This window comes from Pipistrellus hanaki (genome assembly GCF_964339955.1).
Source record: "Pipistrellus hanaki genome assembly, chromosome: 8".
NCBI lineage: Eukaryota > Metazoa > Chordata > Mammalia > Chiroptera > Vespertilionidae > Pipistrellus > Pipistrellus hanaki.
The window spans coordinates 10320992-10333659 of NC_140510.1; the positions used below are offsets into that span (position 1 = coordinate 10320992).

The 12668-nt window shown below is 40.7% G+C and overlaps 1 protein-coding gene across 5 annotated transcripts in view; it reads left to right on the plus strand.

Annotated features, from left to right (window-relative positions):
* Positions 1-12668, plus strand: part of LOC311626612 (UPF0538 protein C2orf76 homolog) — a 92582-nt gene that overhangs the window by 54626 nt on the left and 25288 nt on the right. For 2 of the 5 annotated variants that reach the window (XM_084892240.1, XM_084892241.1), the window contains exons 7-8: positions 1927-2008; positions 11644-11912. In XM_084892240.1, the coding sequence (XP_084748366.1) occupies positions 1927-2008; positions 11644-11720 (159 nt within the window). In that variant the 3' untranslated portion in view covers positions 11721-11912. Of the gene's footprint in view, positions 1-1926; positions 2019-6897; positions 9158-11643; positions 11913-12668 lie in introns of those variants that run through there. The other 3 variants (XM_084892244.1, XM_084892243.1, XM_084892242.1) reach the window with 3 other exon arrangements.

Below are 12668 nucleotides of genomic sequence, written 5' to 3' on the forward strand. Positions count from 1 at the left end.
AAATATCATTGGCAAATATGTTCTCCCTTGCAGTGGGCTTTCTTGTTGTTTTGTTGATGGTTTCTTTTGCTGTGCAGAAGCTTTTTATTTTGAGGTAGTCCCATTTGTTTCTTTTCTCCTTAGTCTCTATTGCCCTAGGATCTGTGTCTGTAAAGCTATTACTACAACATATGCCTGCTATTTTGCTGCCTATGGAGTCTTGCAGGTTTTTTATGGTTTCTCATCTTACATTCAAGTCCTTTAGCCATTTTGAGTTTGTTTTTGTGTATGGTGTAAGTTTCATTTTGTTTTGTTTTTTGCAAGTATCTGTTCAAATTTCCCAGCACCATTTATTAAAGAGACTGTTTTGACTCCATTGTATGCTCTTGCCTCCTTTGTAAAATATTAATTGAGCATAATGGTTTGGGTAATTTCTGGGTTCTTTATTCTATTCCATTGATCTATATGTCTGTTCAATGCCAGTAACAGGCAGTTTTGAGAACCGTGGCTTAGTAATATAGCTTGATATTTGGTATTGTGATCCCACCAACTTTGTTCTTCTTTTTCAGGATTACTGTGGCTATTCAGGTCTTTTTTTATTCTGGATAAATTTTTGAAGAATTTGTTCTAGATCTTTGAAGTATGCCATTTGTATTTTAATAGGGATGCACTGAATCTATAGATTCCTTTTGGTAGTATGGACATTTTAATGATGTTGATTCTACCAATCCATGAACATGGTGTATTCTTCCATTTGTTTATGTCTTCCTCTCTCTTTTTCAATGTCCTAAAGTTTTCCGTGTATAGTTCTTTTAGGTTCTAGTTAAGTTTATTTTTAGGTATCTTAAGTTTTTAGTGCAATGGTAAATGGGATTGTTTTTTTCCTTTCTCTTTCTGTGAGTTCATTATTGGTGTATAAAAAGGCCATAGATTTCTGGGCATTAATTATGTATCCTGCTACATTTCCAAATTCGTTTATTAGGTCTAATAGTTTTTTCATGGAGTCTTTGGGATTTTCTATATATAGTGAAGATGATAATGGTGATTATATTGGTAGTGGTGATGATGATGATGATGATGTTATGAGATAGTGATGATGATGATGATGGTGGTGATGGTGGGATAAGATGGTGGTGCTGCTGCTGATGATGATGGTGATGATGGTGGTGGTGGTGGGCTAAGATGGTTGTGATGATGATGAGATGGTGATGATGATAATATGAGAGGATGATGATATGAGAGGATAATGATAATATGAGATGGTGATGATGATAGTGGTGGTGGTAATAGTGATGATGATAATGATGTTATGAGATGGTGATGATGGTAGTGGTGGTGGAATAAGATGGTGGTGATTATGATGATGATGATGGTGATGATGGTGGTAGTAGGCTAAGATGGTTGTGATGATGATGAGATGGTGATGATGATGATATGAGAGGATGATGATGATATGAGATGGTGATGATGGTGGTAGTGGTAGTGTGGCAGTAGCAGCAAGAGAACAGTTAACGGTTAATGGAGAGTTCTTGCTATGTGACCGACACTATGTTGAGTGTTTTATATGCTTCGTTTCATTTCATCCTCACCACAGAGTAATGGAGAAGATGTGTCCTTTCCCCTTTTGTTCATACGAGGAAACCAAGTCTGAGAGAGGCTGTGTAGCTCATTGAGAGCACTCAGCCGGACATTGGTGGAGCTCAAAGCAGAGTGCTGCAGCACTGTCTCCCTGGTGCTTTCCACAGTGTGCGCACTTCGTAGGGGCTCACTGTCCATTCACTCCTCTCCTTACAGTAGTGGGAGTCGAGTGTGACTCGGGTTATTATTATTATTTTTTTGACTTGGGTTATTGCTGTGTCCTGACATAACAATTCTGTGTCTTTGAGAAATCTCACCACATACGAAGCACAGAAGTGCTGCTAAAATGCAGATTTTCCTTCTTTCTAGACAAACGAACTTGTGCTGAGTTTGGAAGATGACGACACACTCATGTTGAAAGAAGACCACACTCTGAAAGCAGCTGGAATCGGTGAGAAAGAGTGTGTGTGGTGCCAGCAGGAGCCCCTGCCTGCATGGCGACCCTGGCTGATTATACTTGGATAACTCACCACAAAGTAAAGGCTACTCTTGGTGCCCTAAACACCGCCTGATAATTATTCAGAGGAGGATGAGAAGGATGTACATTCATATCATTTCACCGAGGGCAGTAGTTATCCGCTCTCTAAATGTCCCAAATACAAATAGTTCTTTTTGGAAGGTGTGCTTAGAATTCTGCGAGGGTTATTTTAAATGATTGGCAGGTTATTGTTCAATAACTTCCTTATTCTTATCAGCCTCATTTGAGAGAGGTGGACCTGGTAGAAACTGATGTGGAATACGGAAGGTGATGCTTGTAGCACAGGCAGCATGGTTTCCATAGTTGTCCAGATCACTCCGGGCCAACCAGGTCACGGAATCTCAAATAGGAGCCTCATGAGCACAGTTGAAAAATGGCCCGATTTAGCCTTTTCAACCTGGAAAAGGCCTGCAGTTATAGTTTAAATAAATGCTGTTACATATTTTGTGACCATTAGATGTCACTCTAATTCTACTTATATGCGCACCTAAAGCTTATCTGATTCTGGGAGAGCGGTGAGCAGTCGAAGCCGTTATGCCTCTGACCCGCCTTTGTGGTTGATGACTAATGAAACGGCACAAGCCACACTGCACAGCTGCCACATGTACTCTGAGGAGCACGTCCGGGGGGCCCGTGTTAGGAGCCTCCCTTGTTTTCTTGTTTCACTTTAGTCACCAATGTCAGGAATTTACTTCTGAGTGATATATGTAACTGACACATCTTATAATTTAAATAGGATTTTTAAATAACATGTTATGAAATGTTACACTTGGTTTCTATGTTTGTTCATGCTATTTGCTAGATTAGTGTCTTTTCATATTATGATTGACCATATACATAAAGTTTATTGTTATTATTTGAGAAAAACTTTATTTTGGTATATATTTCTTCAAATGCAGTTGTATTATTATAGCAGGTGGCACCTGTGTTATTGAGGCACATGGCCCCTAGCACAACGCTATAATGAATATAACCAACTGGTGTTGATGCAGGAATCGACAGATCTATGGAAAAGAATAGAAAATCTAAAAACCAGTTAACAAAAAGTAAGGTTTCACAATTTGATCAATTTTTGACATCTCAAATAAGTGAGAAAAGAATGAATTAACCAAAACATGATGTCGGGCTCAATGCCAAAGCATTTGGGGAATTACAATTAAAATTTTAATCTCAGTCTTTATTCCAAAATAAATTCTAGTGGATTAAGTGTTATAATGTAAAATTAAAAAAAAAAACACACACACACACAAAATGTAGCCCAATACTTTTATAATCTTGGGGAAGAGAAGATCTCTAAACATGACCACAAGCACTAAAAATAATATAAACAGAGTTAAAGGAGAAGCAATAACTATGAAAAAGTATTAGCATCATGTATGACACATGCATGAGGCTGATTTTATAAGAAGCACCAATAGTTAGTCTGAAAAAGATAAATAAGAAATTCTGATAGAAGAAATAGCTAACATGAAAAATAATTCAACCTTATTAGTCATGAGAAATACACATGAAAATAGATATATGTCGTGTACTAGTCTAAGGGTTAGGAATTAGACCTGGAGCCAGAGTGCTCAGGTTCATGGCTGATCTGCCACTTACTGGCTGGGTGACCTTGGACCAGCGGTGATTATAGGACCAGCAGCCATGAGGAAAGTGCTGGTGCTGGGAAAGGGGAAATTTCAGAACTACTGGTGGGAGTGTCCATTACCTGTAACTTTCAGTTTGACCAGTGGGACTTCCTCACACTTAACGTGGTGTCTTATCTATCGCCATGCCAGCAGGAGCCTGCTTCCTCAAGCTCTGGCTGCTGTGAGGTAGTGAGATGTCTTCAGAGCGGTGGCCGTGTTCTCTCGCCTCCCGTTAGTGAATCACTCTTGTGGAGCTTTATTTATTGACTGGAAATAGAATATATTGTGTCATACCTTTGTTATTTAAAAGTGTACGTACTGCCCAGCTGGTGTGGCCCAGTGATTGAGCATTGACCTATGAATCAGCATGGTTTAATTCCTGGTCAGAGCACATGCCCGGATTGTGGGTTCCATCCCCAATGAGGGGTGTGCAGGAGGCAGCCAATCAATGATTCTCTCTCATCATTGATGTTTCTATTTCTCCTTCTCCCTCTCTGAAATATATATATGTATATATATATGTATGTATGTGTGTATATATATATATATATATATATATATATATATATATATATTCATTTAATAAATCTTTATTGTTCAGATTATTACAGTTGTTTCTCCCTCCCATAGTTCCCCTCCACCCAATTCCCACTCTGTCCTCTGCCCTTACCCTCCCCCTCCACTGTCCTCATCCATAGGTGTATGATTGTTGTCCAGTCTTTTCCTGAAACCCCTTCACCCCTTGACCCCTAAGAATTATCAATCCCCTCTAATTTTATGCACCTGATTCTTAATTCACCAGTTTGTTCTGTTCCTCAGATTTTTAATTCACTTGATTTTTAAATTTACTTGTTGATAGATATGTATTTGTTGTTCATAATTTTTATCTTTACTTTTTTTCTCCTTCTTCCTCTTCTTAAAGAATACCTATCAGCATTTCATATCTGTGAAGCTCTTTATCTGCCCTTCAATTCTGAATGATAACTTTGCTGAATAGAGTAATGTTGGTTGTAGGTTCTTGCTATTCATCACTTTGAATATTTCTTGCCACTCCCATCTGGCCTGCATAGTTTCTGTTGAGAAATCAGCTGACAACCATATTTGTGCTCCCTTGTAGGTAATTAACTGTTTCTCTCTTGCTGCTTTTAATATTCTCTCTTTGTATTTGGCCCTTGGCATTTTAATTATGATGTGTCTTGGTGTGGTCCTTTTTGGATTCCTTTTGTTTGGAGTTCTGTGCACTTCCTGGGCTTGTAAGTCTATTTCTTTCACCAGGTGGGGGAAGTTTTTGGTCACTATTTCTTCAAATAGGTTTTCAATATCTTGCTCTCTCTCTTCTTGGACTCCCCATTATTCTGATGTTGGTACGCTTGAAGTTGTCCCAGAGGCTTCTTACACCATCTTCAACTTTCTGGATTCTTTTTTCTTTTCCAGTTGAGTGTTTGTTGCTTCTTTGTATTTCAAATCTTTGACTTGATTCTTGCATTCCACTAGTCTGCTGGTGGGTCTCTGTATAATATTATTTATTTTAGTCAGTGTATGCTAAATTTCTAGTTGGTCCTTTTTCTAGAGAGTCTCGTTAAATTTATTGGCCTTTTCTAGGAAATTCTTGAAAAACCTTATAACTGTGGTTTTGAACACTATATTCATTCACTTGTTTCCCTCCATTTCTTTTGTTTGTGATCTGTTTGCTTGTCTCCTCATTTTCGCTGCTTCCCTGAGTTGGTAGGGTGGCTTTTTGTGCTAGGTGTCCAATGGGTCAGCCTCTTAGTTACCTGAAATGGACACTCTTGGCGTACCTCTTGTGGACTGTGTGCACAGCCTTGTTGTAGTTAAGTTTTGATTGTTGGGGTCACTGGGAGGAATTGACTATGAGGACCCACTGTGTCTATAGTGGAAGAACTGCTGTGCTGGAGACATGCTTATTGGGGAGGAATTGTTTCAGTGGGGCTTTGGTGCTCACTGAGTCTGCCTCTTGAACGTGTCCCTTATGAGAGTAGTTGAAATTTGGTGTCGTCTCACACTGACAACTAGCTTCTGGATCTCTAATGGGGTGCAGGTCAGCTACTGTCTGAGGCCACCCAGCAAGAGCTACAGCAGGAACTACAGTTTTCTCCTCTTTGCTTGGGGTTTGGTGGTTTTGGAGCTGTCTTAGGGCCCCAAGAGACTAGGGTGTGGCAAACAGCAATGGCTGCTAGTCAGCCTTCTTTGTGTTTCCACATTTCCAAGTCCCCAAGTCCCACACTGCAGTAACAATGATTGCTGGGCACACCTCTGTAAGAAAGTCACCCTGGCCGACAGTCCAGTGTCTCCCCAGAAACTGGATTTCAGAGTAATCAGGAGCTTGTCTCCCTTCAGGTTGAAAACAGCACATCCATTTGCCCGCCACCAGCCCGATTCGAGTGCCTCCATTCCTCAGCTTTTCAGCATTTGTGCACGTCTCAATGCTCTTTTCTCTTTCCTTCTAGTTGTAGAACTTCCACTCAGCCAGATTTCCTGTGGTTCTGGGTGATAGACGTTTTGTCTTTTGGCTGTAATTTTGAAATTGTTATGTGAGGCAGCAGTTTAGGTTTACCTATGCCACCATCTTGGTTTTTCCTCAAAAATATATTTTTAAAATGTACATATTTACATGTCTGTATGTGTATATGGAGAAAAGAAATGGTTTCTCAGGGAGGTGACATTGCTAAAAATTGAATTTTCTTTCCTCACCATACTGTTGAATTGTTCTTGTAATTTAAAATTTGCCTACAGTTTACATATAAATTACATCTACTACTTGTGTAGAGATTAAAGTCCTAGAGTTAGAGAAAATTGATTTGAATGAAGGCTCGAATTTTACTTACTTTGTGGCCTTCAGTAAGCCGTTCAGCCTCTCTGAACTTCTGTTTCGACTTTTGTAAAACAAAACAGAAGTAATTAAGCCTATTTCAGTGGCTCGTCACAAAGATGAGTAAAAGCATGGATACAAGAGCATCTGGAGAAATGCATGCAAAGCTCTCAAAAATATTCATTTTATTTAGGAACCATTCTGGGGAAGATAATTGGCAAATGCTTTGAATTTATTAAAATATTGAATTGTTGGCGTAATTGTCATTAATTTCAGATTCATGTACTGAGTCACCTGTAAAGGTGAGGATCAATTCCATCATGTTTGTCTTCCTCGTTTTCCAGCCATAGGCCTTTGATCAGAACCAGATCCTTCGCATGCGTTCCCGCTAGTCTCTGGGGGATTCGAGCATGTCCACTGCCCTCCTCGCTGGCCAGCCCGCAGCCTGGTCAGGAGCCTCTTGGGCCACTGCTGGGACCTTTCTCTCCTCTGCACAGCCCTCGCTGTCGCCCAGAGCGGTGGTGATGCACTCGGAGGACAGGCCGCAGCGTGCAGGGAAAGGGGACCCTGGAGAGCTTCAGTGTGAAAGGATCCTTGAAGCGTGTGATTATCCTGGGGGACCTTACCTCCCTCGGTGCTGCTCTGGTTGGCTTTTTAAGAGGTTTAAGAGAAAAAAATTCAAGTCCTCACTCTCCCCTTTACCACGGATCTGGCTGTGGAGCAGTCACTCTGCTCTCGCAGCCAGCTGACATGGGGATAATGCCAAGGTAACAGAACGTATCGTTATGGCTTTTGTGCAGGAGTCATGAAAGGAAGAGGAGAGAGGGGGTGGGGGGTGGGGGGTGCAGGGGACAGAATTGTTTGAAGATTTCTTTTCTCCTGGAGAAATTCTCCAGTTCCCGCTCTGGCCTTTCATCTGCACTGCAGATCCCAGCTGTGTGTTTGCCTGACGTGGGGAGTTGGTGTTTGTGGACCAGAGCTGGCACATAAGTCAAAAAGATTTGCTTTGTGGAAGGAAGAAAAAGGCTCCGCCTAGAATTGTTACTTACACTTTAAAGAAGTTTACCTTGTTTTTAACTATTGTAATTTTATGGACTAATTCCCCTAAGCAATGAATTTGCATGTAAGGTGGGTTGTTGTTTTTTTGTGGCACTACTGTATTTTATCTTTAGTTTTGCTACATTCTACAAGTGTTACACTTTTTGAATCCTCTCTGGTTTAGCTTTCCTCTGGGCCTGGGCAGAGGTGTGGGCCGAACAAGCGGGGTTCAGACCGGGGCCAGAGGAGCCTCCAATAGGCCATTCCTCTTATTCCTCCCTCCCACTGTGGAAATCACAGGCATGTGTCCTGCCTACCAAATACCAGGCTTATTTCACTGTGTTCTTCAAACTGTAGTTTGAAATCTCTGCCCACTATCTGAAACAGACACTGGAGCAAACAGGAAATAAATGCACAGTAGTTTGGACCGTCTTTCCTGGATGGCTGACCTCCTTTGGTGAAAATTTAGAAATATAACTCAGCTGCTGGCACAGTTGTAATGATTTGTGGATTAGGATTTTATGAAACTTGGAAGGATAGGGTATTTGCCCGGAGCAGGAAGGAGGGTGAACTTTGTCCTTTGGGTCTCTCTCAAATTGCTGCAGAATCCACACCTAGCTCTTCCTATTAGTTTTTGGGGTTGGGGTTCTTTTGCCAATCATCTGCAGTTATTACCACATTGCAGCCTGGCCTGATCCTTCTTCGTCTGAACCACAAAGTCAGGGTCATGTGTCCGGCTCTCTTCTCAGACAGCAGGTGCAGTGCCCATGGCACCGCTGCCGACAGGGCCGCGGCTCGGACTGGAAACTGCCATGAACTCTCATCAGTAGCCAGTTCATTGAGATGTTATTTGGGTTTGAGTTCATTGCATTACATTTCCCCTGAGATTTTACATTTAAAACTGGTATTTATATTTGTTTATATGGAGTCATTATTATTACTTTCCTGATAAAGGGGTGTGTGTGTGTGTGTGTGTGTGTGTGTGTGTGTGTGTGTGTGTGTCCTGTTTGGAAACAAAATTACTGACTTTATAGCCAAAGTTTGAATGTGCTGGCTTGTGTTCATGTCATTAAAATTGAAAGCCAGTGTTGAAATGATCCACAGATGTATTTGGAGGACTCTTGGTTTCATTTGCTAGTCAGACAAAGGGAGGAGCGGGCAGTGTGCTCGCTGGGTTTTAGATTGCATGTTCATTTCACATTCACACACGGAGGCACCGGTGCACTCCGCCTGCAGCACTTTAATTCACAGCCAGCGCCCAGAGGACCGCCAGGCGGGCTTCCCGAGGCTCCTCCGGAGCCATTGGAATAGAATCTGGGAAGCAAGGATTGAAGGGATAATGGTGGGAAGGGTGATTATGTAGAGGTCTTGGAAATCTTTCATAATTCATTTTACTTTAATTGGCAACTAAATTTGCATTATAAGTGCTTTAAATCATTCTCTCAAACATTTTCAACAGAGTTTTACAGATTTAAAAGAAACATCATATTCAATTTCTATTTGAGACCACATTCCTAAAGTTAGAAATTCATTTTATATCTTACTTTTGAATGTTTAGAGAAACTAACTTTTGCCGAAACCGGTTTGGCTCAGTGGATAGAGTGTCGGCCTGCGGACTGGAAGGTCCAGGGTTCGATTCCGGTCAAGGGCGTATGCCTTGGTTGCGGGCACATCCCCAGTAGGGGGTGTGCAGGAGGCAGCTGATCAATGATTCTCATCAATGTTTCTAACTATCTCTCTCTTCCTCTCTGTAAAAAAATCAATAAAATATATTTAAAAAAAAATAAGAGAAACTAACTTTTAATTTTTATTGTTTTCCAATTTGTTAGGGGTGAAAATTTTTAACTATATTTTTATTGATTTTAGAGAGGGAGAGGGAGAGAAAGAAATATCAATGATGAGAGAGAATCATTGATTGACTGACTCCTGCATGTCCCCTACTGGTGATCAAGGCTGCAACCCAGGGATGTGCCCTGACTGGGAATTGAAGGGTAACCTGGTTTATAGGTCAGTGCTCAACCACTGAGCCACACTAGCTGGGCAGGGGTGAAAATTTTTTATCAACCTGATGAATCTGAGTTTAACTCATTTGCCAATCTAGTTTTCTTGAAAAAAATGCACTCATCTGACAATAAAATCTTTATCTTAGATTATCTCATTTGAGCCTGTATTATGAGAGGTGGCATACATACTTTATATGAATAATGGATTGATCTATAAGTTAATTAGATCCAGGAGAACCTGCTGTCAAAAGAAAAATGCTGTCAGTCCTTTCTTTACATCAGCTTATTCTGGACCTAATGCTACTGCACGCTGCATTAGTTTCTCAAAAGGGGCACAGACAAACGTCAGCCTCCGGGAGTGAATATTGTCATCACAGGTAGTGTGTGTCAGCGCGGTGCTGTGGGGAGTGCTGCATGTAAATAGCATGTGGCAAAGGAAACCTGGCGTGATTATGAAGAACAGGATGCTTTTGCTTGTTCTCCATTAGAAAGATGATTAAATCACTTGCAAATGATTAAGTCTACTTTTAGCTTTGCTTCCCTTCAAAAGGAAACCCCAGGAGCTTTTTATATAAAGGATAGATCTCAAAATATCTTATCTTTGAATATTGGATTTTTTGAAAGTCCCCTTTCAACATTTTACTGATTCCTATTTGGAGCCTCTTACCCATTTTTTTAGATGCTGTTTTTGGGTGCAATTAACGAAATGCTCCTCCTCGCTGATTCCCAGTTTCTCTCTGCTGTATCCTCCCCCCATCCCCCCCCCCCCCCCAGCTCATTGTGATGAGAGTTTGCAGTCTGATTTTCATCAAGATGAACCTTCGCGTAGTGGACTAGAATGAGGGTCTGAGGCTATGGGTGATTTTATTTTCTTCTTCAACATTTCTGTATTTGCTGTAATGAGCATGGGCACCTTACACTTGGGAAACATTAAATTGGATATTCTTAAAACCAGCAAAAACAATTTTAATGAAATGTCCTACTAAGTGTTTGATTTCCTTGTTTGGTGACATATTCTGATGATGGGATGAGCATTGTAAATGAAGTGGTGATCCTGGGCACCCCTCCTCATTACCCTCCTTATTTGTCTTGAAGAGTTTACTTGTCTGCTGTTAGAGGATATGTTAATTGACTGATCAGTATTCATTACAAATAATCTTGTCTGTTTTCTTGTCGAGATTCTGAAGGCCCTTTTGCTCTTTCGGTAAGAGCTAAGCAGACTGTATTAACTTCTGGTTTAATTTAAGAAACGAATGTGGAATTGTTGGCACAACACCTTAAAGAATTGCATGTTTAATAATTGGAAGGCTTTCCATCAGATTTGTCTCCGGTCTGAATTAATAATGGTGCTGACTTATTGTTTTAGAAGACAGAGTCCTTGACCTGCTAGGTTGAAAGAATTGTGACTGCTCTGAACCTGGCGGGTCCTTTAGCTGCACCGTATCCCCTGTGAATAATTAGAGGCATTTGAAGGTATTGAGGTAGAAGCCAATTTGTGTCTTTCACTTTGCATATTGTTGAAGCCTCATGAATTAATCATAGGCAGGCAAAAAATTAACTTCTTCAGACACATATTTTGATGGGTCATGAGGGAGAATGTAAAGTGATCTGTAAAATATTCTACTGATCCTCTGAGTATTAAATTATTATACCTACAGGCTAATTTCAGAGGAAAAAAGAGTTTTTCCTCCTTCAGTAATTGAGTAGCAAATTTGAAAAAAATAAAGGTTTGTTATTTTCTAGGACTGTTAAGAGGACTATAAATGATTAAATTTATGATTTTCTGAAAACCAGATTCTTGTGTTAATTATTGTTTTAAGTTTTTTTATTTATTATTCTTTTTATTTTTAAATTACTTGATTTCTACACTGTTATAACTCCAATTTATACTTCTTGTTGATTTAGTGAACTGTGAAACCAAACAAATAACTCATCTCTCTCACTTTAGGCATCTAAATCACCAAGTCAGAATAATGTGGGTTTCCATACTTATTTAAATCCAATTTGACATTAAAATTATTTTCCACTTTCTGTTTATCTTTTTTTCAGCCAATGAAACTGAAATTGCATTCTTCTGTGAAGAAGATTATAAGAACTACAAAGCTAATCCCATTTCATCCTGGTGAAAACCCCATGGGCTTCCTTTTGCATGCCTGTATTAAGCTCTTTATTCCACTAGTGAGTTTTTAAATTGACAAATAAACTTTAAAAATTAATCTTGGGCTCTGCTATTTGAGTAAAAATCTGTGGTATTTTCTCTCTCTGCCATTCTTGTTTTTCTTTCTTTCTGGTTATAAAATAATATATTTATTTGTGAGAAAAAGCTTGATGGATTATTTATTTATTTGTTTTTCTGGAAAAGCCATTTGAAATGGCGCGGGTGGGCCTGAAAGTTGGGTGGGGCAGGGTCTCAGGGAATCACCAGGTGGGCAAGCAGGGTGGGCCAGGTTGATGGAGACTCAGATATGGCACCCGTCTGCCAGCTCTGTGGGAGGAGGACGCAGCAAAGGAACCATGGCCTCTGCCAGCACTTCTGTCTGGGAGTAAGCTGCCCCTCCAGCCCTGGACAATTCAGTTCCTTCCTGTATGTCCCTGGAGTTTTTTGAGCACCTGCCCAGTGCTGGAGCTCAGAGCTTGCGAGTCTGAGTAAGTCTGTGCATGGGCCCTTTAAGGGAACACCTGGGACTCCACAGCCCTTTGTCTCCCTCTTTTACAACTTCTGCTTCCTGGCACTGGAACCCTGGGATGGGGAGCCTGGTACAGGACTGGGACTCCTTGCTCCTCAGGGTAACCCTTAAACTTTTTTTTTTTTTTAATGTTTTATTGATTTCAGAGAGAATAAGGGAGAGAGATAGAAACATCAACGAAGAAGGAAAAGAGAGAGAAACATAAAGGATGAGATCATCCATTGCTTCCTCTTGCACGCCCCCTACTGAGGATCAAGCTTGAAAACCGGGCATGTGCCCTTGATGAGAATCAAACCTGGGACCTTTCAGTCCACAGGCTGATGCTCTATCCACTGAATCAAACCAGCCAGGGCTCCCTTCTTACCTTAACCCCCCACCTGGGTGTGG